Source organism: Schistocerca nitens, chromosome 1, assembly GCF_023898315.1.
Source record: "Schistocerca nitens isolate TAMUIC-IGC-003100 chromosome 1, iqSchNite1.1, whole genome shotgun sequence".
NCBI classification, from domain to species: Eukaryota; Metazoa; Arthropoda; class Insecta; order Orthoptera; family Acrididae; genus Schistocerca; species Schistocerca nitens.
In genome coordinates, this window is record NC_064614.1 from 540,871,347 (window position 1) to 540,898,856 (window position 27,510).

General features: G+C 39.9%; 1 protein-coding gene across 8 annotated transcripts in view; it reads left to right on the forward strand.

The window, feature by feature from the left end:
- LOC126253889 (protein lap4) overlaps positions 1-27,510 on the forward strand; it is a 564,085-nt gene that overhangs the window by 513,672 nt on the left and 22,903 nt on the right. For 6 of the 8 annotated variants that reach the window (XM_049955263.1, XM_049955269.1, XM_049955267.1 and 3 more), the window contains 3 exons: positions 1,362-1,472; positions 2,061-2,186; positions 13,032-13,232. In XM_049955263.1, coding sequence (XP_049811220.1) covers positions 1,362-1,472; positions 2,061-2,186; positions 13,032-13,232 — 438 coding nt within the window. Of the gene's footprint in view, positions 1-1,361; positions 1,473-2,060; positions 2,187-12,362; positions 12,389-13,031; positions 13,233-27,510 lie in introns of all 8 variants that reach the window. The other 2 variants (XM_049955268.1, XM_049955266.1) reach the window with 2 other exon arrangements.

Here is a 27,510-nt window from a genome sequence, read left to right on the forward strand (position 1 = left end):
ATTCTGTTGTGTACTACAGCAAAATTTGGGAAAAGTAAAGAACAGCAGATGAGGAAACAAAAATTTGAAGGTACTGTGCACAGTCTCAGACCGAAAGTCAGCACTCAGAGTTGCTTTTCACTTCAGGTGTTACACGTTTCTAACAGCACTTTTGTGTCATTTAATTTCTTCTTTGAATTATTTTGAAGTACAAAAAGTGTAACAAAAATAAAACAGGAAAATATACTACAAAATCTTGTGTTTAAAAACTCTGGAACTACTGACTGTTTTGGTTGTGCTTAATGTAACAATAAAATGTGGGATTATTCGTTACTAAAATACCACTGCTATTTAATGAGTGGATATTGTAATGTACTCACTGAGTGAGGGAATAAAATTAATCCCTTAACTTAAAAAACAGAATTATCGTGTTTTTATTGTTTTGACAGAAACCTAAAATCCCGAGTATACTCGGACAACATAAAAGATTTTCAAAAAAAAAAAAATGAAACCTTGCTTATAACCATTTCAGTACTAACAGTTAAGTGTTCTGTTGTTAGAGAACGCCTGGTACTACATTTGTAGCCTGACTGTGTGTTTAGGTTGAGGTTGGGCCACTAGATTTGTCTTTAATGTTCGTAGCTTTGGCTACTCTACAACAAAATGTGTGCTTTTAGATACTCCTCTGTATTGTTATCTAGACAGTGCTCTCGAAAAAGGATGGATATGGTAATCCAGAGTTTGACATTGAACTTAGCAGCTCAGAACGTGAAGAGGAATGTGATGCTACTTCATTAGAGACTGAAAGTGACAGCATTTCGTCAGTTCAGTGACGAATGCTTGCCAGTGGTAGAATATACATACATCCACTGTGCTTCAGCCAGCTCATCCAAGATTTATGTTCATGGGACACCATTGTGAAATACACGGTTAGACTTCGTAGCTACACAGAAACTTATGTAAATCTTTTCTTTTCTGCAGACATCACACACATAGGGAAAAGCCAGCCAGACCCTCTCCCCCCTCCACCTCCCCCCGTCCTCTCTCTCTCTCTCTCTCTCTCTCTCTCTCTCTCTCTCTGCCCCCCTGCCTGCCCACCCCTCTCCTCCTTTCTTTCTAGGTAAACCATTTCACTTCTCTCTCAATTTAGTTGCTGCAGTTGAGTGAGTAGTTCTAATTTGTTACATTTTTTGTTTTTGTTTCCCAAATTGTTCCAGCTTTGTCTATTGGTAGAGATGTGTCTTTTCTTTTATCTGTTGTACTGAAGAAGTAACAATTGCCGTTGTGTATTATTAAGTCATGAAGTCTCCCTGCAGTTAACATACCTTCTGTGTAGAGTAACTGAAGGAACATAGTGTCTTTTATAGTATTCTATATCTAAGGGCCTTCTGACTTCGGAAGATGAGAAGGATCTTTCACCAGCTGAACAGAGGGCATTAAGAGCAGAGAAAAGAGCTGCATGGAGGCAGGCACGGCTGAAGTCCCTTGAACAGGTTAGTCTATGAAAGAGTATATTCCTTTCGTAAAAGACATTTTAATGAAGCTACAAATTCCATTATTTTCAATATGAAAATGTTCAAACCAATGTGACAGATGTTCATTACTGACATTTGTTGAGAGTTCACCAGACATTTCCTGCTACCAGACTTGTTATTAGGTGCAGTTACATGTTGATATTATTTCAGCACACTAGTCGATAACTCAAGGTTGGTTACAGAAATCAAAATTTTAGGTAATTTGCTGTTTTTGTTAATCAGTGTGGTTTGTAATGATGTTAAAGTGTTGCACTTCCATATCCAGCTGTATTTTGCCAATTTCTGCTCCACACTGCTTCATGGTTGCAAACATGATAATAGTATTGCAGATTTGGTAGCAGATAACTTATAATATTTGAATACAATCATGAATAAATTTACAGCAGTATAAATGGTAGTAAATTCTTTGCTGTTTTTTTTTTTTTTTCTACAAGTTACCGACCACTGCATCAGGGTGAAGTAAAAGAGTAAAACCGTAAGATTCATTGCTTAATATAATTGAGTGTACTGTTTTATCTCATATATATCTCTTTTGTACTGTTGTAGGACGCATTACAGGCTCAAATGGTCATTAAGAAAATGAGTGAAATGATTGATGCCAAACCTCAGATTTCTGATACCATTCCAAGAGGGAGTAATGGCACTGATCAAGATAATGAGAACAATACAGAGGTATGTGAAGTTTTGATTTTTTGGACTGTCTTGTTTTATTTTATTTATTTATTGGGGTGAAGTGGTCTAAAGCACACATTATAAAACAAACAAATGAAACTGTCTTAAATAAATGAATACAAACAAAATACGCATTCTGTAAGTTGTCATTGTTTTACCATAACCATTGTTTACCATAACCATTATTTTAATGTTCCGATTGACTCTATAATGCTGTGTGTTAACAAACTGTTTAATGTAAAATAAATGTCTAATTGTGTTGCTAAATTTCACATATTGCTATTACCTTTTGAGCACATCCACCAGTGTCTTCTTTGCTTTTTTGAAAGAGGCTCTCTGTACCATCTGCATTGTGATTCTGCTCTGAAACCTTATTGGCCTCAAATCATGTGCTCCTCTTATTCGCTGTTACGTGAGAATTTTTTCTGGTAACTCATTTTGGTGTATACCTTTTTGACTTTCGCAGAACTATCTATGTTTTTTTTTTATTACAAATTTGTGGGTAATCTTTGCCATTCATTTGGAATGTGTGATAGGAGAACAACAGCTTATTTTTTTTTTTTTTGATGCCATTATGGGATCGTTCTCTTTGTATAGGTTCTCATTAGGTTGTGGGACAGGCTAAATTTTGAGAGATCTTCTATTCAACTCTTCCTGTTGTAGGTCATTCTGCTGGTTCATTCCACTTACATATTTATACGTATTGACCTAAGTGATCTTCCCATAATCCATACTAATACATCATTTGAACATTGCAAAGCAATTGAAATTGAATGAGCAAGTGAGGATTGTGCTAGGGAAGGCAAATGGTTTGCTTTTGTTTATTGGGAGAATTTTGGGAAAGGAGACCACATATGGGACACCAGTGTGACCTACTATTGAGTACTGCTAGTGTGTTTGGGATCAACACCTGTCTGGATGAAAGGAAGACATGAAGGCAATTCAGAGGTGGGTTGCTAGATTAGTTACAACATGCAAGTATTATGGAGATGCTTTGGGAACTGTAATGGGGAATCCCCCCAGGGAAGGTAAATTTCTTGTCGAGGAACACTACTGAGAAAATCTACAGACCTAACAGTTGGAGCTAACTGCAGAACGATTCTACTGCCATCAGTATACATTTCCCGTGAGGAACATGAAAGTAAGATATGAGAAAATATGATGGATATGGAGGGATATAGACAATAGATGGTCATTTTTTCCTCTCTCTTTTGTGAGGGGAGCAGGAAAGGAAATGATCAGAAGTGGTACTGGTACAGGGTACCCTCTGCCATGCAGCTACAGTGGCTTGCGGAGTATGTGTGTAGATGTAGATGTATCCTCGAAACAAATAATATCACCTTTTCAGCATCTTCCTGAATTTGTACCTGAAGGGCACCAATCTCGTAACCACTAAGATGGGGGTGTGAAGTTCTGTCTCAGTATTCGCATCATATAATGCTAGAACTGGAGAAGGTGTTAGCACATCTTTAAGGATAAGTAAAGATGTTTCTCGCACCTCTTTCCAGGAAAATTTCTTGTCTCCCTGCAGTAGTTCTGCCAAGGGATGTGCCTTGGTACGTAAGTCCCTTATGAATCACCAGTAGTATGAACATACTCCAAGAAAGCTTAATGCAATTTTTTTTTTTTTTTTTTTTTTTTTTAAATTTGCTGGGTACTTGGAAAGTCAGTGTCTGTTATTATTTTCTCTGGATCAGGTTATATTTCTTTGTCATTCACTAGATGTCCCAAGATTTTTATTTGTTGGACGGCAGAGAGTCACTTTTTCAGATTCAGATGGAAGCATGCAGTCCGAACACACTTCAATGTAGTTGTAGCAGCGTAGATGTTCTTCAAATGTCATTTAAAAAAAATGACAGTGTCGTTCACATAGCAAAGATGTATTGCCAATTATAAGCACTTAAGTGGCTGGAATGTTACATAATCTGCACAGCATAACTTTGAACTCACAGAGGCTGTTAGAAGTCGTGAAGGCAATGGTTTCCTGGTCAGTCTCATCAGCCTTGATTTGCCAGTAGCCTGACTGCATGGCAGTTGTTGAAAACTACTTTGCTTCTCTAGAGTGTAATCATTCCATGGCAGTGGGTAGATATCTTTCTTCACAATTTTGTTCAGTTATTGGTAGTTGACTCAGAAATACCGTGTGCCATCATTCTTCTTCACAAGGACCAAGGACACTTTGAAAGTTGTTATGAAGATGGTATCTGTTCTTTCGGACATGTCTCAAAGAACAGATACCATCTTCATATAGTTAAGGCTAATCAGCCATTGACCTTCTTCTTCTGTGCTGGATGCACAAGCATTGCCCTAACTCTTAAGGGACTCAGTAAGATTGTCTGCTGTGAGTAATGAGTGTAATGGGCAGGGGCACTAAGAATTTAGTGTGTGGACATTAAGTTGGGAATGTGAGTCTCACGGGGAGCTTGCAAGGGATAAATCCCTGCAGTCACACTATCCTCTATGCCCTTGGTGGCTCAGATGGGTAGAGCGTCTGCCGCGTAAGCTGGAGATCCCAGGTTCGAGTCCCGGTCGGAGCACACATTTTCAACTGTCGCCGTTGATGTATATCAATGCCTGTCAACAGCTTAGGGTCTTGATTTAATCATCATTTCATTCTTTGAAAGTTGGGTGATGTCATCTTGCAGTACCTTCCAGAATGTAATATTCACTCTGCAGTGGAGTGTGCACTGATATGAAACTTCCTGGCAGATTAAATCTGTGTGCTAGACTGAGACTCGAACTTGGGACCTTTGCCTTTTGTGGGCAAATGCTCTGCCTACTGAGCTAACCAAGCATGACACCTGACCTGTCCTCACAGATTTACTTTCATCAGTGCCTCATCTCCTACCTCCCAAACTTCACTGAAGCTCTCCTGTGAAACTTGCAAGACCAGTGCTCCTGGAAGAAAGGGTGTTGGAGAGACATGGCTTAGCCACAGCCTGAGGAATGTTTCCAAAATGAAATTTTCACCTGTAGCAGCATGTGCACTGACATGAAACTTCCTGGTAGATTAATACTGTGTGCCAGACCGAGACTCGAACTTGGACCTTCACCTTTCATGTGCAAGTGCTCTACTAACTTGCAGTATCTTCTTTACTTCCTCTGAAATTATCTTTCATTTAGCTGGCAACATGCAGTACGAACACTGGCTATTTTGTGTATGATATGCAGTGTTGTTAAGCTGTTTTATCATGGGACTGTCTTTTCTCTACTCACTATTTGAAAGTATCTGATAATTGGCATAGAATGTGTAATACTTTCAAACATTGTTCCTTGTCAGACCAGATTCTATTGGTAATTTGATAGTAACTTCCTCCACTGTGTTGTCTGTAGTGATGGCAGTGCATGATTTTTCATCAGTGCCTTTAAGCTGCACTTCCTGGACTGTTTAGATTATCTCTATGCATATATTTGTAGGGATGAATCATACCTGTTTGTGACAGTTAGTGATCCAGAGTTCTGCTTGACTACCTACAATGATATGCACCCTGCTGACACACAGATTTTTTTGAGAGTGTGAGTAGCTTTTAGCTTTCAATAAAAACTTCACAGTTTAACTGAGCATCTAGATGGACAACTGGAACTTACGTAGAAAATGGCAGCATAAGGTTGTCTTGAATGGCTGGGTTGTCATTTGATTACTGTGGGACAAGTCTGGGTTGGTATTGTTCATTCTCCCTGGTGGTAAGGATTGGTGCTAAAGATCATTAGACCTTGTCTTCAGCATCTTCTATTATCCCCTGACGTTTGGGATCAAATTCATGCTGCTATTTCTTGTGTTCTCCCTCTACAAGTTTTGGCTGTTATTAACTACTGTATCTCTTGTCTAACTGCCTGGCATATGTGAAAGGCGAGGTCATGGTGATCTTCCACAACTGCCATAGTGATGACATTTGGGAGTTGGTCATTCATCTTTCGTCCGAATCACTTCTGTTGCATATCCTGGATGCACTGGCTCCACTAGATGAATTTCTCTGTTTTTGCGACATGTTTTACCAGAAAAGCTGGTAGAGATCCTTCGTAACTCATTTCATCAAGGTTGAGACTTTGTCAGCTTCTGTCAAATTCAGATTCGCATTGTGGCATAGGGCCAAAACATTCTGTGACCCTTTTCTTCAGATGTTGTTCTGCTACTTGCAGACTTGCTGTTGATTGTCACCTCACCAAATGTTTTCTTCAGTTAGTCTGGAATTTATCCCAGATGTTGAGCTTATCTTCGTCGTTCTTGAACCAGTGCTTGACTGTTCCATGTCAAGTAAAAGTTCAAGTTTGCCAAATGCATCATGTCATCCCACATGTTGTACTTGGCAACTCTGTCACATCCTTTCAACTGTTTCAACATGTCCTGAGCAGCATCTCTGGGTAATGCCAGTAGTTGCGTGACATGCAGCTGATGTACCGTTTTGGAATGCTTTGGTCTTCTGAATGTACGAGGGGCATTTGAAAAGTCTGTGCAAAAATAAAAACAACTTATGTGTTTGGGGTATACCTTTTTTATTTCTCGACATGGTCCCTTTTCCCTCCCATGAACCATGGACCTTGCCGTTGGTGGGGAGACTTGCGTGTCTCAGCGATACAGATAGCTGTACCGTAGGTGCAACCACAATGGAGGGGTGGAGGGGTATCTGTTGAGAGGCCAGACAAACATTTGCTTCCTGAAGAGGGGCAGCAGCTTTCTCAGTAGTTGCAGGGGCAACAGTCTGGATGATTGGCTGATTTGGCCTTGTAACACTAACGAAAACGGCCTTGCTGTGCTGGTACTGCGAACAGCTGAAAGCAAGGGGAAACTACAACCGCAATTTTTCCCGAGGGCATGCAGCTTTACAGTATGGTTAAATGATGATGGCATCCTCTTGGGTAAAATAATCCGTAGGTAACATAGTCCCCCATTCGGATCTCCAGGCGGGGACTACTCAAAAGGACATCGTTATCAGGAGAAAGAAAACTGGCATTCTACGGATGGGAGCGTAGAATGTCAGGTCCTTAATCGGGTAGGTAGGTTAGAACATTTAAAATGGGAAATGGATAGGGTCAAGTTAGATATAGTGGGAATTAGTGAAGTTCGGTGGCAGGAGGAACAAGACTTGTGGTCACGTGAATACAGGGTTACAAACACAAAATCAAATAGGGGTAATGCAGGAGTAGGTTTAATAATGAATAGGAAAATAGGAATGCGGGTTAGCTACTACAAACAGCATAGTGAACGCATTATTCTGCCCAAGATAGACATGAAGCGCACACCTACTACAGTAGTAAAGGTTTATATGCCAATTTGCTCTGCAGATGACGAAGAAATTAATGAAATGTATGATGAGATAAAAGAAATTATTCGGATAGTGAAGGGAGACATAAATTTAATAGTCATGGGTGACTGGAATTCAATAGTAGGAACACGAAGAAAAGGGAATGTAGTAGGTGAATATGGATTAGGGGTAAGAAATGAAAGAGGAAGCTGCTTGGTAGAATTTTCCACAGAGCATAACTTAGTCATAGCTAACACTTGGTTCAAGAATCATGAAAGAACGGAGAGCATTAGGAAACGATTGACAGGAATTGGGGAAAGAAATACAGTAGAAGTAGTATGGGTAGCTTTGAGGGATGAAATAGTGAAGGCAGCAGAGGATCAAGAGGGTAAAAAGATGAGGGCTAGTAGAAAACCTTGGGTAACAGAAGAAATATTGAATTTAATTAATGAAAGGAGAAAATATAAAAATGCAGTAAATGAAGCGGGCAAAAAGGAATAAAAATGTCTCAAAAATGAGATCGACAGGAAGTGCAAAATGGCTAAGCAGTGATGGCTAGAGGACAAATGTAAGGATATAGAGGCTTATCTCACTAGGGGTAAGATAGATACTGCCTACAGGAAAATTAAAGAGACCTTTGGAGAAAAGAGAACGACTTGTATGAATATCAAGAGCTCAGATGGAAACCCAGTTCTAAGCAAAGAAGGGAAAGCAGAAAGGTGGAAGGAGTATATAGAGGGTCTGCACAAGGGCGATGTACTTGTGGGCAATGTTATAGAAATGGAAGAGGATGTAGATGAAGATGAAATGGGAGATATGATACTGCATGAAGTGTTTGATAGAGCACTGAAAGACCTAAGTCGAAACAAGGCTCCGGGAGTAGAAAACATTCCATTAGAACTACTGACAGCCTTGGGAGAGCCAGTCCTAGCAAAACATCTTCCATGTTGTAAGCAGGATGTATGAGACAGGCAAAATACCCTCAGACTTCAAGAAGAATATAATAATTCCAATCCCAAAGAAAGCAGGTATCGACAGATGTGAAAATTACCGAACTATCAGTTTAATAAGTCATGGCTGCAAAATACTAACGCGAATTCTTTACAGGCGAATGGAAAAACTAGTAGAAGCCGACCTCGGGGAAGATCAATTTGGATTCCTTAGAAATGTTGGAACACGTGAGGCAATACTGAACCTAGGACTTATCTTAGAAAATAGATTAAGGAAAAGCAAACCTACGTTTATAGCATTTGTAGACTTAGAGAAAGCTTTTGACAATGTTGACTGGAATACTCTTTTTCAGATTCTAAAGGTGGTAGGGGTAAAATACAGGGGCGAAAGACTATTTACAATTTGTACAGAAACCAGATGGCAGTTATAAGAGTTGAGGGACATGAAAGGGAAGCAGTGGTTGGGAAGGGAGTGAGACAGGGTTGTAGCCTCTCTCCGATGTTATTAACTCTGTATATTGAGCAAGCAATAAAGGAAACAAAAGAAAAATTCGGAGTAGGTATTAAAATCCATGGAGAACAAATAAAAACTTTGAGGTTCGCCAATGACATTGTAATTCTATGAGAGGCAGGAAAGGACTTGGAAGAGCAGTTGAACGGAATGGACAGTGTCTTGAAAGGAGGATATAAGATGAACATCAACAAAAGCAAAACGAGAGTAATGGAATGTAGTCGAATTAAGTTGGGTGCTGCTGAGGGAATTGATTAGGAAATGAGACACTTAAAGCAGGAGATGAGTTTTGCTATTTGGGGAGCAAAATAACTGATGATGGTCGAAGTAGAGAGGATATAAAATGTAGACTGGCAATGGCAAGTAAAGTGTTTCTGAAGAAGAGAAATTTGTTAACATCGAGCATAGATTTAAGTGTCAGGAAGTCATTTCTGAAAGTGTTTGTATGGAGTGTAGCCATGTATGGAAGTGAAACATGGACGATAAATAGTTTGAACAAGAAGAGAATAGAAGCTTTCAAAATGTGGTGGTACAGAAGAATGCTGAAAATTAGATGGGTAGATCACATAAATAATGAGGAGGTATTGAATAGAATTGGGGAGAAGAGTAGTTTGTGGCACAACTGGACTAGAAGGAGGTATCGGTTGGTAGGACACGTTCTGAGGCATCGAAGAATCACCAATTTAGTATTGGAGGGCAGTGTGGAGGGTAAAAATCATAGAGGGAGACCAAGAGATAAATACACTAAGCAGATTCAGAAAGATGTAAGTTGCAGGTGCTGGGAGATGAAGAAGCTTTCACAGGATAGAGTAGCATGGAGAGCTGCATCAAACCAGTCTCAGGACTGAAGACCACAAAAACAACAACAACAGTCTCCTTTTAGACTTATACACTTCATTCAATGCTGTTCTAATTTGTTGATCTCTCCCGAATAATAGGAATTGTCCAAGTCCGCAAAATAGCTATTAGTTGCTGCAATAACCTCCTCGTTTGAATAAAATCTTTGTCCCACCAGCCATTTCTTCGAATTGGGGAACAAATAGTAATTCGAGGGAGACAAGTCTGGAGAATAGGTGGGAGGTGAAACGAGTTGGAATACTATTTCCATTAATTTTGCAACCACAACTGCGGAGGTGTGTGCTGGCGCATTGTTGTGATGGAAAAGGACTTTTTTGCAGTGCAATCGCCGGCATTTTTCTTGCAGCTTGGTTTTCATACGGTCCAATAACGATGAATAATATGCATCTGTAATAGTTTTTCCTTTTTCCAGATAGTCGATGAGGATTATCCCATGCGAATCCCAAAAGACAGTCGCCATAATCTTTCCGGCTGAAGGAATGGTCTTTGCCTTTTTTTTGGTGCAGATTCTCCCTTGGTAACCCTTTGTTTAGATTGTTCTTTGGTCCCAAGAGTATAGTAGTATATCCATGTTTCATCCACAGTGATGAAACGATGCTTAAAGACCTGCGGATTCTTCCTGAATAGCTGCAAACCATCCGTGCAACACTTCACACAATTCCGTTTTTGGTCAAGAGTGAGCATCATGGAACCCATTTTGTGGATAGCTATCTCATGTTCAAATGTTTATGGAAAATATTATGTACCGACTCATTCGAGATGCCCACAGCACTAGCAATGTCACACACCGTAACTATTCTGTCATCCGTCACCATATCGTGGATTTTATCAATGATTTCTGGAATCATAACCTCCACAGGGCGTCCAGAACGTTTGGCACCTCTTGTGCCCATATGGCCACTCCGAAAAATTTTGAAACCACTTATAAACTGTTCTAATCGAAGGTGCAGTCACGATAATGTTTATCAAGCTTCTCTTTAGTTTCCTGAGGCATTTTGCCTTTTATGAAGTAATGTTTAATTGCCTCACGAAATTCTTTTTCGTCCATTTTGTCGACTTTCTTGATTCACATGAATTCCAAACACAAAGAAATAGACCAATATGGCTAAAACTTGGTGTGCGTTCTTCCCAAACATGCTACTAACCAAACAAGACCTCGATACGTGCCGGTAGTGCCATCTCTGGAACTTTGTGCGGACTTCTCAAATGCCCCTCGAAAGACAATGGGAATGATGTACTACTTGTATTCCAGTTCCTGGCCATGTAGGTGACAGCTTTTCCATTTACTGATTGGAGACAGGATGATACAGAGGTTTTGAAGTACTTCCTGCCTACACCAAACAGGGACACATCTTAACCACACTAGAGTCCAAATTCCAAAGCAGAGTCATCAGTGAAGTACCAAAATTATCATCGAAAGCATGTCTATCATGAACACCATCGATCAGCGATAACAGAATGGAACTGATTCCTGGATGTCAGGTGCTGATATTTGTACCAACATCGAATATTACAGACTTTACTAACATCACATAGATAAGAAATTTGGAGAAACTTTGAAAAATGGAAATTATTGCTGGTGGTCAGGTTCGAACTGGTAACCCAAAGCACACCAGCTAGTGACTCCAATCCACAATGTCTGTAGCAGGGAATGCAGCTGTATGCTTGATAGAGAGGTCTCTGTTATTCGTAGTCTGATTCCAAATTTTTGCCTTCTCTCAATATTATTTCATCTAAGAGTTTGTTATGAAAGCTGATACAAACATAGACAAATTGAAGACATTTCTGTAGTTCACAATATGTAACAAAGCAATTTGACAAAATCTATTCTACTGATTGTGCATTGCATATTCATGAATATGTAATAAATGCTTATTGGATGACGTTCTTCATGGAACTCCCAACATACTGCAGAAGAGGAACCATCAAATTTGAACATAGTAAATTTTGCATTGTTCCTGTGCATATGCTGTAGTGGAGAACGTGAAGTGGACATTGGTTTAATCATACTGCGTTCCTCTCCTTGTTTACAAACACACATTATTGGCTTGTCTCTTATAAATGAAAATACTTTCCATCACCTGAATTTAAATCCAGTAGAAGCGGAGACATTATTTGGTGGAAACCAGGTTTAATAATTTTTGTTATATCCTTGATAAGGATAGAGCATATTAATAGCTGTGTCTTTACTTTTTTCATACCCAGTCTCCTAAGAGTAATGTAGTTTCTTTGCAATAGAGAACAGAGCATGAAAAAATATCTAAGTAATATTATCTTATGTAAAACAGCAGTTCAAATTTAACACACTTTTTTATAAGATAGATTGTTTTCTTTTGGCATGAAAAACATGAGTTAACAACATATTTATGTTACTGGGAGTGCTTGAAGGTACTGTGTAAGAAAATTCTCTCTCGGGTTTCCTCTTTACTTATTGGGATGGTGTCAGAATGTAATGTTCTCGATTATTGGATGTGTTAATTGATTAACATTTTACTGTTTTACATTTTTGTGTTTGTATTCACTGCAGTAATGAACATTGACACATTAATTAGAAAAAATTAAGTAATGGAGATGGTAATGCACTGTCAGTTGATGTATCTGTTCTACTTTTCAGGCAGCTAACAGTGTTAATAATAATCTGTGAGTAAGACACTTTTTGTGCTTCACTTCCTACAGTTAAACATATTTATGACTTGCATTGCAGATACCTATAGTGTTGCCCACCAGTGAACATAACTTCTTAGCAAGGACAACCTGTGCTAGCGTCTTTTAGAAATGCCATTTTGGAGCATCATTGTCTTGTTTTTTGTAGACTTATACTGAAGTTTTCCAGTTATAAAGTGACAGATTTTATATTTTTTTCTTTTTTGTGAAAATATAACTCAAAACACAGTTGCTATTTCATTTTTAAAACCCAGAATTTATATTTATTGGACCATGTAAAATTTTATTACAGCATCTGTATAGGCAGTAAAATGATAGAACAACAGAGCTTTGTAGATGATTTTCAAAAGAGATTAGTTTGTGAATCTCATAATAGTTGTTTAAAATTTTCACAACTGCCATTTTTCATTTTGAGTACCATTAGCATAGCACTATTGCATTGAAGTGTAATCATATTGTGAATGTGCTTTTAATTTTCACATGTTCTCAAGAGTTGTTATGAAGCAGTTGTGAAAGTTTGTACATTAGCTGCTTGAAAATCGTATGCATTAATGTTGAAACAGTTTAGTTTTAAGGAATAACTTGACTAACCTGCTCGAACCTGTGTCTGCCCTGGTAGTTGCGCACAGCTTTACGGCCCTCTAGTGACGATTTTCCTAAGTTGGCCCTGCGGGCCAGAGAAGGTGCAACAAAGGTGCGTGAATCTGAGAGAGTAGTCGGGGAAAAGGTGACAACACGAACAGAAGAATACATAGATGAGCAAACAGGCGAGGTGAAAGTTCGCACCGTAGAATATGTTGAAAAGCTGATTGAGCGAGAGGTACATGAGAAATCAGACCACTTTGTAGAGCATGGAGCACAGCATTATATTCCTATATTTTCCATTTTCTAACATTGAGTGGGAATGCTAACAAATCTGTCTTTGCTCTAAATGCACATCTTTCTTCTTTTTTTTTTATGCAGGCGTGCATATGTAGACATTAGGCACCTTCTTTCTTGCTTATCATTGTGACTTTTTTATTATATTAAAAACAAAGATGCTGTGACTTACCAAACGAGAAAGCGCTGGTAGATAGACACAATAAAAAACACACAAACACAGACACAAATCTCAAGCTTTCGCAACCGAAGATTGCTTCATCAGGAAAGAGGGAAGGAGAGGGAAAGACGAAAGGATGTGGGTTTGAAGGAGAGGGTAAGGAGTCATTCCAATCCCGGGAGATGAAAGACTTACCTTAGGGGAAAAAAGGGACAGGTATACACTCGCGAGCTCACGCGCACGCACACACACACACACACACACACACACACACACACACACACACACACATATACATACACAAGCAGACACATGTAAAGGCGAAGAGTTTGGGCAGAGATGTCAGTCGAGGCGGAAGTACTGAGGCAAAGATGTTGTTGAGTGACAAGCGGTGTACGAGGGGTGGCAACTTGAAATTAGCAGTTACCCACCAGGCCTCAACCTCCACTAATTTCAAGTTGCCGCCCCTCGTACATCACTTGTCACTCAACAATGTCTTTGCCTCAGTACTTACGCCTCGACTGACATCTCTTCCCAAACTCTTTGCCTTTACATATGTCTGCTTGTGGCTGTATATGTGCGGATGGATATGTGTGTGTGTGTGTGTGTGTGTGTGTGTGTGTGTGTGTGTGAGCGAGTGTATACCTGTCTTTTTTTCCCCCTAAGGTAAGTCTTTCTGCTCCCGGGATTGGAATGACTCCTTACCCTCTCCTTAAAACGCACATCCTTTTGTCTTTCCCTCTCCTTCCCTCTCCTTCCCTCTTTCCTGATGAAGCAACCTTGGGTTGCGAAAGCTTGAAATTTGTGTGTGTGTTTGAGTATTTTTTATTGTGTCTATCTACCAGCGCTTTCTCGTTTAGTAAGTTACAGCATTTTTGTTTTTTATATATTTTCCCATGTGGAATGTGACTTTTTTATTACTTTTTTATAACTAGTAGTTTCAAATTGGAATGAACATTCTTTGAGATTTAAAGTAGATTCAACTAATAATTGGATTTTACATCCAGTTTTTCATTCATTTCATTATTTGGAATTTCTTCTTGATGGGCACATTCATGTCTTATTGTAGAATTCATCACACATCACCATAATCAGCAGAAAGCTCAGAATGTTATCTGAAACATTAAACATAGCAGCTTGTTACAATATATATATATACACACACACGAATATAATAGAGGGAAACATTCCACGTGGGAAAAATATATCTAAAAACAAAGATAATGTGACTTACCGAACGAAAGTGCTGGCAGGTCAACAGACACACAAACATACACACGGAATTCTAGCTTTCGCAACCAACAGTTGTTTCGTCAGGAAAGAGGGAAGGAGAGGGAAAGATGGAAGGATGTGGATTTTAAGGGAGAGGGTAAGGAGTCATTCCAATCCCGGGAGCAGAAAGACTTACCTTAGGGGGAAAAACTGACAGGTATACACTCGCGCGCGCGCGCGCGCCCACACACACACACACACACACACACACACACACACACACACACACACATCCATCCACACATATACAGACACAAGCAGACATATTTAAAGACAAAGAGTTTGGGCAGAGATGTCAGTCGAGGCGGAAGTGAAGAGGCAAAGATGATGTTGAATGACAGGTGAGGTATGAGTGGCGGCAACTTGAAATTAGCGGAGATTGAGGCCTGGTGGGTAACGGGAAGAGAGGATATATTGAAGAGCAAGTTCCCATCTCCGGAGTTCGGATAGTTTGGTGTTGGTGGGAAGTATCCAGATAACCCGGGCGGTTTAACACTGTGCCAAGATGTGCTGGCCGTGCACCAAGGCATGTTTAGCCACAGGGTGATCCTCATTACCAACAAACACTGTCTGCCTGTGTCCATTTATGCGAATGGACAGTTTGTCGCTGGTCATTCCCACATAGAATGCATCACAGTGTAGGCAGGTCAGTTGGTAAATCACGTGGGTGCTTTCACATGTGGCTTTGCCTTTGATCGTGTACACCTTCCGGGTTACAGGACTGGAGTAGGTGGTGGTGGGAGGGTGCATGGGACAGGTTTTACACCTGGGGCGGTTACAAGGATAGGAGCCAGAGGGTAGGGAAGGTGGTTTGGGGATTTCATAGGGATGAACTAACAGGTTACGAAGGTTAGGTGGACGGCGGAAAGACACTCTTGGTGGAGTGGGGAGGATTTCATGAAGGATGGATCTCATTTCAGGGCAGGATTTGAGGAAGAAAAATGATCCTAATCCTACTCCTTATGATCCAACTCCCCAAGACACCATCCAAATTGAACCATGCCTGGAACAGTTCCGTCCTCCGTCGCAGCGGGACCCACCTCCTCTTCCTCAAAATCACCCTCTCCAAACCTTCCAGGAATTTCTGACTTCCAGCCTTGCATCTCAGTCCTTCTTAAAAACCCTTAATCCTACTCCCAACATCACCACTGCTGAAGCCCAGGCTATCCGTGATCTGAAGGCTGACCGATCCATCGTCATTCTTCCGGCGGACAAAGGTTCCATGACCGTGGTACTTGATCGTCGGGAGTATGTGGCTGAGGGACTGCGTCAGCTTTCAGACAACACTACATACAAACTTTGCCAAGGTAACCCCATTCCCGATGTCCAGGCGGAGCTTCAAGGAATCCTCAGAACCTTAGGCCCCCTGCAAAACCTTTCACCTGACTCCATCAACCTCCTGACCCCACCGACACCCCGCACCCCTACCTTCTACCTTCTTCCTAAAATCCACAAACCCAATCATCCCGGCCGCCCCATTGTAGCTGGTTACCAAGCCCCCACAGAACGTATCTCTGCCTACGTAGATCAACACCTTCAACCCATTACATGCAGTCTCCCATCCTTCATCAGAGACACCAACCACTTTCTCGAACGCCTAGAATCCTTACCCAATCTGTTACCCCCGGAAACCATCCTTGTAACCATTGATGCCACTTCCTTATACACAAATATTCCGCACGTCCAGGGCCTCGCTGCGATGGAGCACTTCCTTTCACGCCGATCACCTGCCACCCTACCTAAAACCTCTTTCCTCATTACCTTAGCCAGCTTCATCCTGACCCACAACTTCTTCACTTTTGAAGGCCAGACATACCAACAATTAAAGGGAACAGCCATGGGTACCAGGATGGCCCCCTCGTACGCCAACCTATTCATGGGTCGCTTAGAGGAAGCCTTCTTGGTTACCCAGGCCTGCGAACCCAAAGTTTGGTACAGATTTATTGATGACACCTTCATGATCTGGACTCACAGTGAAGAAGAACTTCAGAATTTCCTCTCCAACCTCAACTCCTTTGGTTCCATCAGATTCACCTGGTCCTACTCCAAATCCCATGCCACTTTCCTTGACGTTGACCTCCACCTGTCCAATGGCCAGCTTCACATGTCCGTCCACATCAAACCCACCAACAAGCAACAGTACCTGCATTATGACAGCTGCCACCCATTCCACATCAAACGGTCCCTTCCCTAGAGCCTAGGTCTTCATGGCAAACGAATCTGCTCCAGTCCGGAATTCCTGAACCATTACACCAACAACCTGACAACAGCTTTCGCATCTCGCAACTACCCTCCCGACCTGGTACAGAAGCAAAAAACCAGAGCCACTTCCTCATCCCCTCGAACCCAGAATCCCCCACAAAAGAACTACAAATGTGCCCCACTTGTAACAGGATACTTTCCGGGACTGGAGCAGACTCTGAATGTGGCTCTCCAGCAGGGATACGACTTCCTCAAATCCTGCCCTGAAATGAGATCCATCCTTCATGAAATCCTCCCCACTCCACCAAGAGTGTCTTTCCGCCGTCCACCTAACCTTCATAACCTGTTAGTTCATCCCTATGAAATCCCCAAACCACCTTCCCTACCCTCTGGCTCCCATCCTTGTAACCGTCCCCAGTGTAAAACCTGTCCCATGCACCCTCCCACCACCACCACCACCACCACCACCACCACCTACTCCAGTCCTGTAACCCGGAAGGTGTATACGATCAAAGGCAGAGCCACATGTGAAAGACTGTGATGCATTCTATGTGGGAATGACCAGCAACAAACTGTCCATTCGCATGAATGGACACAGGCAGACAGTGTTTGTTGGTAATGAGGATCACCCTGTGGTTAAACATGCCTTGGTGCACGGCCAGCACATCTTGGCACAGTGTTACACCATCCGGGTTATCTGGATACTTCCCACCAACACCAACCTATCCGAACTCCGGAGATGGGAACTTGCTCTTCAATATATCCTCTCTTCCCGTTACCCACCGGGTCTCAATCTCCGCTAATTTCAAGTTGCCGCCACTCATACCTCACCTGTCATTCAACATCATCTTTGCCTCTTCACTTCCGCCTCGACTGACATCTCTGCCCAAACTCTTTGTCTTTAAATATGTCTGCTTGTGTCTGTATATGTGTGGATGGATATGTGTGTGTGTGCGCGCGAGTGTATACCCGTCCTTTTTTCCCCCTAAGGTAAGTCTTTCCGCTCCCGGGATTGGAATGACTCCTTACCCTTTCCCTTAAAACCCACATCCTTTCGTCTTTCCCTCTCCTTCCCTCTTTCCTGATGAGGCAACAGTTTGTTGCGAAAGCTTGAATTTTGTGTGTATGTTTGTGTTTGTTTGTGTGTCTGTCGACCTGCCAGCACTTTCATTTGGTAAGTCACATCATCTTTGTTTTTAGATATATTTTTCCTACGTGGAATGTTTCCCTCTATTAGAACTATATATATATATATATATATATATATATATATATATATATATATATATATATATATATATATATATAAAAAGAAACATTCCACATGGGAAAAATATATTAAAAACAGAGATTCCATGACGTACCAAACGGTAAAGCGCTGGTAGATAGGCACAATAAAAGACACACAAACACACACACAAAATTTCGAGATTTCGCAACCCCCGGTTGCTTCGTCAGGAAAGAGGGAAGGAGAGGGAAAGATGAAAGGATATGGGTTTTAAGGGAGAGGGTAAGGAGTCATTCCAATCCCGGGAGCGGAAAGACTTACCTTAGGGGGAAAAAAAGGACAGGTATACACTCGCGCACACACACACCTCTCCATCCACACATATACAGACACAAGCAGACATATTTAAAGACCAACTGCCAGCACTTTCGTTCGGTAAGTCACATCATCTTTGTTTTTAGATATATTTTTCCCACGTGGAATGTTTCCCTCTATTATATATATATAATGTATTAGCACTACCAGAAAATGAACGGGACAGAGTATCACTCACCAATATATGAGCAATAATTGTGAACTGAAGAAGAGAATTAAAATTTGTGCTGCAGCCGGGACTTGAACCAGGGTCATCTTGCTTACTAGGCAGATATGCTGACCATTACACCACCACATTGTGTAATCTTCACAGCTATTCTTAAATTAAATTTTCCCTGAGATATTTAAGTTTCTAATTTATCTACGATAACATTGGAAGCTGAAGAAGTGCATTTAAATATGTGATGCGGTATTTGACTTGGGTGATTCGTGCAGCTATGTTGACTATAATGCTGTGGTGGTGTAATGGTCAGCATATCTGCCTAGTAAGCAAGAAGACCCAGGTTCGAGTCCCAGCTGCAGCACAAATTTTAATTCACCTCTTCAGCTTCTAATGTTGTTGTAGGTAAATTAGAGACCTAAATGTCTCAGAGAAAATTTAATTTAAGATCTATAAAATCACATGTAGTGCAGCACTTCCTAATTATGTTCAATGCTGGGGTGCTATTCCAATGTCAGAGAGCGCTGGTAATAGTGACAATATAAGGGGAGATGTGAATTGGAGTTTGTGTTGGGGAATGTATTTGACTTCAGTAGTTCGTGCAGTTATGTTGACCATAATGCTGTGGTGGTGTAATGGTCAGCATATCTGCCTAGTAAGTAAGATGACCCTGGTTCAAGTCCCGGCTGCAGCACAAATTTTAATTCACTTCTTCAGTTCACAATTATTGCTCATATATTGGTGAGTGATACTCTGTCCCGTTCATTATCTGGTAGTTGCTAATACATTCACATGGTTATAGTACAATAGTGGCGTACAGGTATCATATGATCAGTACCTTGTACACTTAAACTTGCAACCACTTTAAAATTGTATCTACTCCAGTTTTATCAATTTGTCGAAAGCTTCTGAATATTAATGTTACAGAAATGGAATGCTTCACATTTGGTAACATTTGTCTCTCTCAGAAAAATTGTTATGTACCACCTACATTGTAATAGAACTATAATTTGTAAAGCCCAGTTTTCCTAACTGTCCTTAATGTAGGATACATCCAATAATTAATGAGCAAAATATGAAAACAAACAAGTAGAAAATGAAGTTCCTCATAGAGGGCAAACACTTCAAGCCATATCTCCAAATGAGTAGAAGAATCTGGACAGTGGGAGTAAGCTGTATACCATCACATGGGCTTAGGAAAAAATAAAAGCAGAAGAAATCAGGATAAAATAGCTTTCTGAAGGAAATGATTTTTACATCAGGCATACATAGCCAAAAAACAACTAATAAAGCCCTTTATATGGATGGTAGACGTGGACTTGTTTAGTGGATGAAAGGAGGTGGTCGAAAACTTTGAAATCTGGTGTTCCATAAGGATGCTCCAAATTGCATGTTAGTTAAGATGCCAGATGAAGCAGTCCTTCAACTGATAAAATGCCAGAACTGTGAGAGATGATTAAGATGATGATGAGATACATAAATGGGCACACTCAGATACTTGAAAATCTCTTCCACACTATGTTGGAAGGTGTGCCAGAATATAAAAATGCAAGAGGCAGGCTTAGAGTACATCCACCGTAATGCTCAATGTCTGTGTTGTTTGTAGAGCTTCTGCAAATCAGTCCTACGGTTGTGAACTTGGAAGAACAACCCAGTGTGTGATACGAAGTACTATGTTGAGTGATTCCTAGAACAGAGGACTTAATAAACATTTTCCATTTGCTGGACAATTTTTAAAAATATTAATGAAGTAACAGGTGAGTAATTTCTGACATTTGCAAATACCAATAAAACAGTGGCAAAAGTGGAGAACCAAGGAACCTCACCACTTAGTAAAGAAATTTGTCCTATCACCATTTGGATTTTAACTTCTGTGTAGAAGAAGGAAATACATCGACTTCATGAAATGATATGAAATGGAATTTCTGCTTTGTCAAACACCCTATTCAGTTAGTAATTGTACCTATGAGGTGTGTGCCTCTAAAGTGCCTATGAAAGAAAACTGAAAAGTAATTAAAGATTCATAAATCAATTTGTTTATGATACCACATTTAAATCTATATTCTACAGGAATCAGTGCAACTAGCTTTTTTTCTATTAAACAAAGTATCAAAATAGAGCAGAATCAAACAAGACATGAAAATGGTCTGAACTTTATTTCCTTCAAAAGATAATAACAGATTAATGCTTGATCAATACTAATAAGCAGTCTGAGCATTTGATATCTCATCAACAGTGAGATGTTTAATTAAATCACAGGCTTGGCTTGCACAAAGATGTGAATGGTTATTTCTTGTGCCCTCAGCTTGCACAGAGATGTGACTGGCTATTGCTAGTGTACTTCTTTCAAATGAACCAATGTGCCATTTGTGGGAAGATGGATGGCTGTATATAAGTTGAATCACTGATCTCCTGACAACAAGTGCAGTGCCTTAATCACTATGCCACAATGCTTAGTCTGTTATAAATGAAACAACTATCTGAAGTCTTATAAATTTATGGAGACTGTAAGGAAATGAAAGAGGTGAAATCTTGGTTGGAACCTTGGTGAAAGAGGGGAGACACTTAAGTGATAGTCCCGATATGTTACTCAGGTTGGTTAAATTTGTAATTTTCAAGATAGCAGACAGTAAGAATGGTATAGTGATACCAAACTGGGCGTGCATACTCTTGTGTGAGAGATTTCTATTACAAGCAACTAGAGATGAAGAGATGGATACACAAAAGCCTGGAAAACCATTGATAAGACTGCTGACATGTGGTCTTCAGTCTGGAGACTGATTTGATGCAGCTCTCCATGCTACTCTATCCTGTGCGAACCTCATCATCTCTGAATAACTACTGCAACCTACACCTTTCTGAATCTGCCTACTGTTCTCCTCCCTTGGTCTCCCTCTATGACTTTTACCTCCCATACTAATCTTCAATACTGAACTGGTGATCCCTTGATGTCTCAGAATGTGTTATGTCAACTGATCCTTCTTGTGGTCAAGCTGTGTCACAAATTTGTTGCCTCCCAATTTTATTCAGTATTTCCTCATTAGGTAACATGATCGACCTATCTGATCTTCAACATTCTTCTGTAACACCACATTTCAAAAGGTTCTCTACTGTTAACTTAGGAGAAAGAAAAAAAGACTAATGACTTGAGAGAAATAAACTTGGCACAATAAGGAAGCTACCAGTCAAAAATGAAAGAGCTCCTTAGGAGGAGCAAAGCTGTAAGCCATGTGAGGTAATGTGTGCTACTCTAGTTAATGCAGTCTTAAATCTCATCAAATTTAATATGCTCATTAACAGTTTTGACTACACATATAACTGTGTATTTATGTAATTATGTTATATGCTTGAAGTCTTTAATTTTTGAAGAGATCTGTGCAAAATGTTTGATAGCTAACACTAGATATAATTGTAATAGCATTCTTCTCTATTTCTAAAAATACCAACCCTGTAAATTAATGTAAATGGGCAGATTAAAAAAAATCTACTTGCCAAGTGGTGGCAGGGAACACACACACACACACACACACACACACACACACACACACACAAAAGTATTAAACTTTCACAAGCTTTCAGAGCCAGTGGCTCCTTCTTCTGGTGGAAGAGTTAAACAGGAAGGAAGAGGGGTGAAGGAAAAGGACTGGAGAGGTTTAGGGAAAGGGGTACAGTTTAAAAAATCACAAACCCCTGACCCGGGGTTCTCGCCTACGTTTCTAAACTTTACCCCTTTTCCTAAACTTCTCCAGTCCTTTTCCTTCGCTCCTCTTCCTTCCTGTTCAACTCTTCTGCCAGAAGAAGGAGCCACTGGCTCCAAAAGCTTGTGAAAATTAAATCATTTTGTGTGTGTGTTCCACTGCTGCCGCTTGGTGAGTAGATGTTTTTAATCTGTCCATTTACATTATATTATCGTAAATTAGGTTTAAGCAAAACATAACTCCATAACTCATTAGTGAACGGAAATATACAGAATGAACTAATTTATCCATTTTTAGGTAAACTGTAGCAAAAATGTAGCACACTGCAAAAGTAGCTGAACGAGGGTGCTGCATTAATACTAGGGAGTGGATTGTCCAACAATTGTAGTTTCAAAGACTTAATACTAGCTACTTCTTGTTTTCATTTTTTGAGTGGACTTTTTTATAACTTGAGTAAATCTTTGAGAAATACTGCATTGTATGTAGTGAATCTTGTCTAAATTGAATGATGGCCCATTAGTCTTGAACCATCTGTTGTTTTCAGATATTTCATTAGCTGCCTTTTCAGTAAGAGGGCTGGTACTACTTTTTATTCCTTTAGTTATACCATCAGCAAAATAGATTAAAAAAGACGTTTAATCTTAAAGACATGTGTTAGCCTTGTTTACCTGCTTTGGACTGCCTTGACAAATATGACTTAATAATGGTCTAACAACCTTTAGCATCATCCTTGATGCTGGCATAAAAACTGAAGTATGGAAACTACAAAAGATGAATAATATAATACACAGTCAATGGTATTTTATTCTTTTAAAAAGACTATATTCATATCGAGGATATCTGTGAGGATATTCTGGCAGATAATCAGCTGTTTGCAGGCTGATTCATCACAAAGAAAATCAAATCTAGTCTTCCAGTAAAATGTAACTTCATCTGGATCCTGGACTGTCATCCAATATCCAGTTTGTTTTACAGAAAGAAACTTTGTGTTATGTTGTTTCTTCTGTGGAATTCCCAGCATAATGCATTTCATCATCAACCAATATGATTTCTTTGAAGGACATCCACTACGATCTTTGCAACTACTTAATTCAAATAAAAAATAGTGAGAGAGGGCTAATCTATTGCACAGCACATTCTTAGATTTTGGGAAGCTGTGTGATGGAAATACTTAACTGAGGAAAAATACTGTAAAAGGATTCTAATAACTTTATGAATTGTTCAGTTGACCTCTGTTCAAGTTTCCCAATGACAGTTGGATGGTGTCGCCAATAATGTTCATCTCATGGACACCACATCAGATTTAAAACAGGTCATACCCTGGATGTCAGTGCACAAGAGTGATAAAACTATTCCCTGCTTCCACTATAGGTGAAATATAAATGACAAATGAAAAATAAAATGTATATACTTAGTTCTAACCTACAAAATGGCAACAGCATCAGCAGAGGATTGCAGTAGCCTATATCCAACAGAATGAGTTCCCAGCTGATCTGTGTTACTAACCAACCTTGTGTACAGCTGCACTATATGAGAAATTAACCCAACTCACTTTAAGATGGATATCTACAGGACACGTGTCTGCCTTGTTGTGGTATATGCAGACATGTGTTAATAAGATTTAAAAACAGTTTGTGCTATTTTCAAATTGAAGAGCAATCTTCATACACCAGTTACTTGGAAACACACTAGGAGGTTCTGAGACTTCTGTATTTTGTGAACTTGATAGACGAGTGACTTCAAAGCATCTCTGTTGGTAATAAGTGTTTTGGAAAAACCAAGAGACAACAAAAAAGTTTACCTACATGAAAATATTTAAGAATTAAAAATATTTAAAACATAAATGAGAACATTTGCGTACTTGATTTTTAGTATCAGTCCAGTGGGCTATATAAATAACAGTACTGACAATATTACTTCCTGCTAACACCCAAAATTCCTAAAGTCAGCCACTGAGATTCGTACCAAACTCTAATTTAGTTCATACTATGTACTGTCATCCGCCAGAACAGGCATAAACATTTCTTAAAAGGAACACCAAAACTATGGAACACTGAAAAAGCATAATTGTGAGTAACTAATACCTGTAGTTTCTGTGGGAAAGATGGTAGACTGTTAGTTTGTCATACCAAGGGTTCTCAGTTCAATCTCCAATGAAGATCATTTTTTACTGTATCATCTGTGAAAGTGTTGTATGGGGACAACATGTTTATGACATGTAAAAGGGCTGTTTGAAGTTCATAGCAATGTTTACTTGGCAGTCTGCTTTCATGACATTTCTTTCAAAGTAGTAGACCTGTAGAGTACATTTGTAGTTTCACAGAATATACAATCAGAACAGAAAATAAACAAACAATTCCATCACTTGTGCAGAAGTAATAGTAGTAGTAGTAGTAGTAGTAAACAAAATAATAAGATCAATAAGAAGCACATAACATTCAAAAATGATTGCAAACCCGCCGCCCCGCTCCCCAATGCACACAGTGTCATTCATTCATTCATTCACGAACAAAGGCTTCACAATAATGGTTGTATACAAAGAATTGTATGAAGCAAATTACTTTCATACACCAATCATATTCAGTGAATCCCACATTTGTGTCCATCCTGCAGATTGCAGAATGAAAGCTTGTGTCTGAAACATAACTTTGTGAAAGTTTCAAAGGGTCTGGGTGTATCAACAAGTTAGCCATTTTCTTCTATTCATAACCGCGAGAATTATAGAAAAGTGGAGAACACAACTGGCTGTATGTGAGGGACAGCAGTTTAAGGAGATTATTCCATTGTTGCAGACTAATGTCTTCTGAAGAATCTTGAGCAGCATCAGAAATTTTACGAATCGTATGCTTGTACATTCTGATTAAATGAAGATTAAGCGGTTGACAAATTGAGGTTGTGTTTGTTGGAATTACATGAATTGTGCTTTTGTCTCTTCTGGTAGATTATTTTTTACGTGCAGGTCACGAAGAATGCTGGCATCTTTGTGGGGCTTGCAAGAATCTAGTATTAGCAGAAGTTTCTCTCCACTGATTTGTTCCACTACCACTTCTTGTAGAAATGTCCTCAACAGGTCTTCGGTCGTTTTGCTGGAGTAGAAAGAGTGGACAATTAAATTTGCTGCTGGAAACATGGACTGACATGTAGGAGTACTCAAAGAGCAAGGCTCTTGAAGGACATGAAACAGCTTTAGAGAAAGTTTCCCCACTTGTGAAACCAATAGAATAATTGAATATAATAGAGGGAAAAATCCCACGTGGTAAAAATATATATAAAAAACAAAGATGCTGTGACTTACCAAACGAGAAAGTGCTGGTAGATAGACACAATAAAAAACACACAAACACACACACACAAATTTCAAGCTTTCGCAACCCAAGGTTGCTTCATCAGGAAAGAGGGAAGGATAGGGAAAGACGAAAGGATGTGAGTTTTAAGGGAGAGGGTAAGTAGTCGTTCCAATCCCGGGAGCGGAACGACTTACCTTAGGGGGGGAAAAAAGGACAGGTATATTGGCGAGCGCGTGTGCACACACACACACACACACACACACACACACACACACACACACACACACACACACACACAGACAGACATGTTATGTCTGCCTGTGTCTGTATATGTGCGGATGGATATGTTATGTCTGCCTGTGTCTGTATATGTGCGGATGGAAGTGTGTGTGTGTGTGTGTGTGTGTGTTCGCGCGTGCGAATATACCTGTCCTATTTTCCCCCCTAAGGTAAGTCTTTCCGCTCCCGGGATTGGAATGACTCTTCACCCTCTTCCTTAAAATCCACATCCTTTCATGTTTCCCTCTCCTTCCCTCTTTCCTGATGAAGCAACCTTGGGTTGCGAAAGCTTGAAATTTGTATGTGTGTTTGTGTGTTTTTTATTGTCTCTGTCGACCAGCACTTTTTCGTTTGGTAAGTTACAGCATCTTTGTTTTTTATATACAATAGAATAATTGTGTACATATGGGTTGTTGAGTAAACAGACTGTACAGTTCCTATAATATCTTTAGAACCTTTACTTCCAAGAGTGCGGCCCACAGTCATCTTCTTGTTGAATCCACTTTCGTCCGTGTTGTAGATATTTGCATCTGTGTAGGCTGTCATGAGTGCATGAGTTGCTTGTTGCCAGTCCTCTACCATTTTGTGGATGTCATTTCTGTTGTGGTACATTGTCACTGTAACAAAAGATATGACTACGGCTTTCAATATTGTATTTACACTTCCAGCACAAGACCCAACTGTCACTGCCATCAAATCTAGGTACGTTTAACTGTCCTGCTTTTGTTTTTGCCCACATTGATGTGTATACTGTGAACATACTGACCTTCCTGGCGATGGTGTATGAAAGTCTCCATCACTTGTATTTTAATATGTTCATACTTCTGCTTCACAGACATTAACTCTCCACTTTCCCACTACTGTTTCCATTCATACAACATACACCATGCAGGACATCTAGTGCAAAATCTGTTTTTCATTGCAGACATTGTGTGATGTGCAAATATTGGAGTTGGATTTGGCCGCTGTTTGATGTTAAACCAATATTTGAGCATTTCGATTTTCATGTTTCTTGAGTAAAACACTTCCCCTTTTCTCCTTCTGGACCATTGCTGGTCAACCCTTCTGGCAACGACATTGGAGACATCAGCTCTAGCCCATTACCTTGGCCACAAAACAACAATTCTAATCCACTTGGTGTGCGCTCATTGATATCTAGTGTTTCCTCTCCCTTGATGTTCATCGCTTTCCATTGATCAGTTACAGTTGCTATGCAACAGTTCAACGAGAATGTCAATAACATTCTATGAAGTCATATTGCGCAACAACAGTACCTGTAATGTGCCGACTGCCTAGCAACTGCAGACCCATTTGTCTGTGCGTGCACAAACACAAGACTTGAGATACAACACGCGCATCTGATGTATATGGGACATTACATTTGCAATCAGTTGTTGTTGTTGTTACTATTAATATTTCTGTATGTGTGATGCAATTGTTTCTTTATTCTGTTGTTCTGATTATTTATGTTTGTTCTGTGAAACTACAAATGCACTAGCTGCTTCGTCATGAGTTGTGTCCGTTCTGTCGCACATGTCCAACAGAACACCACACCTAT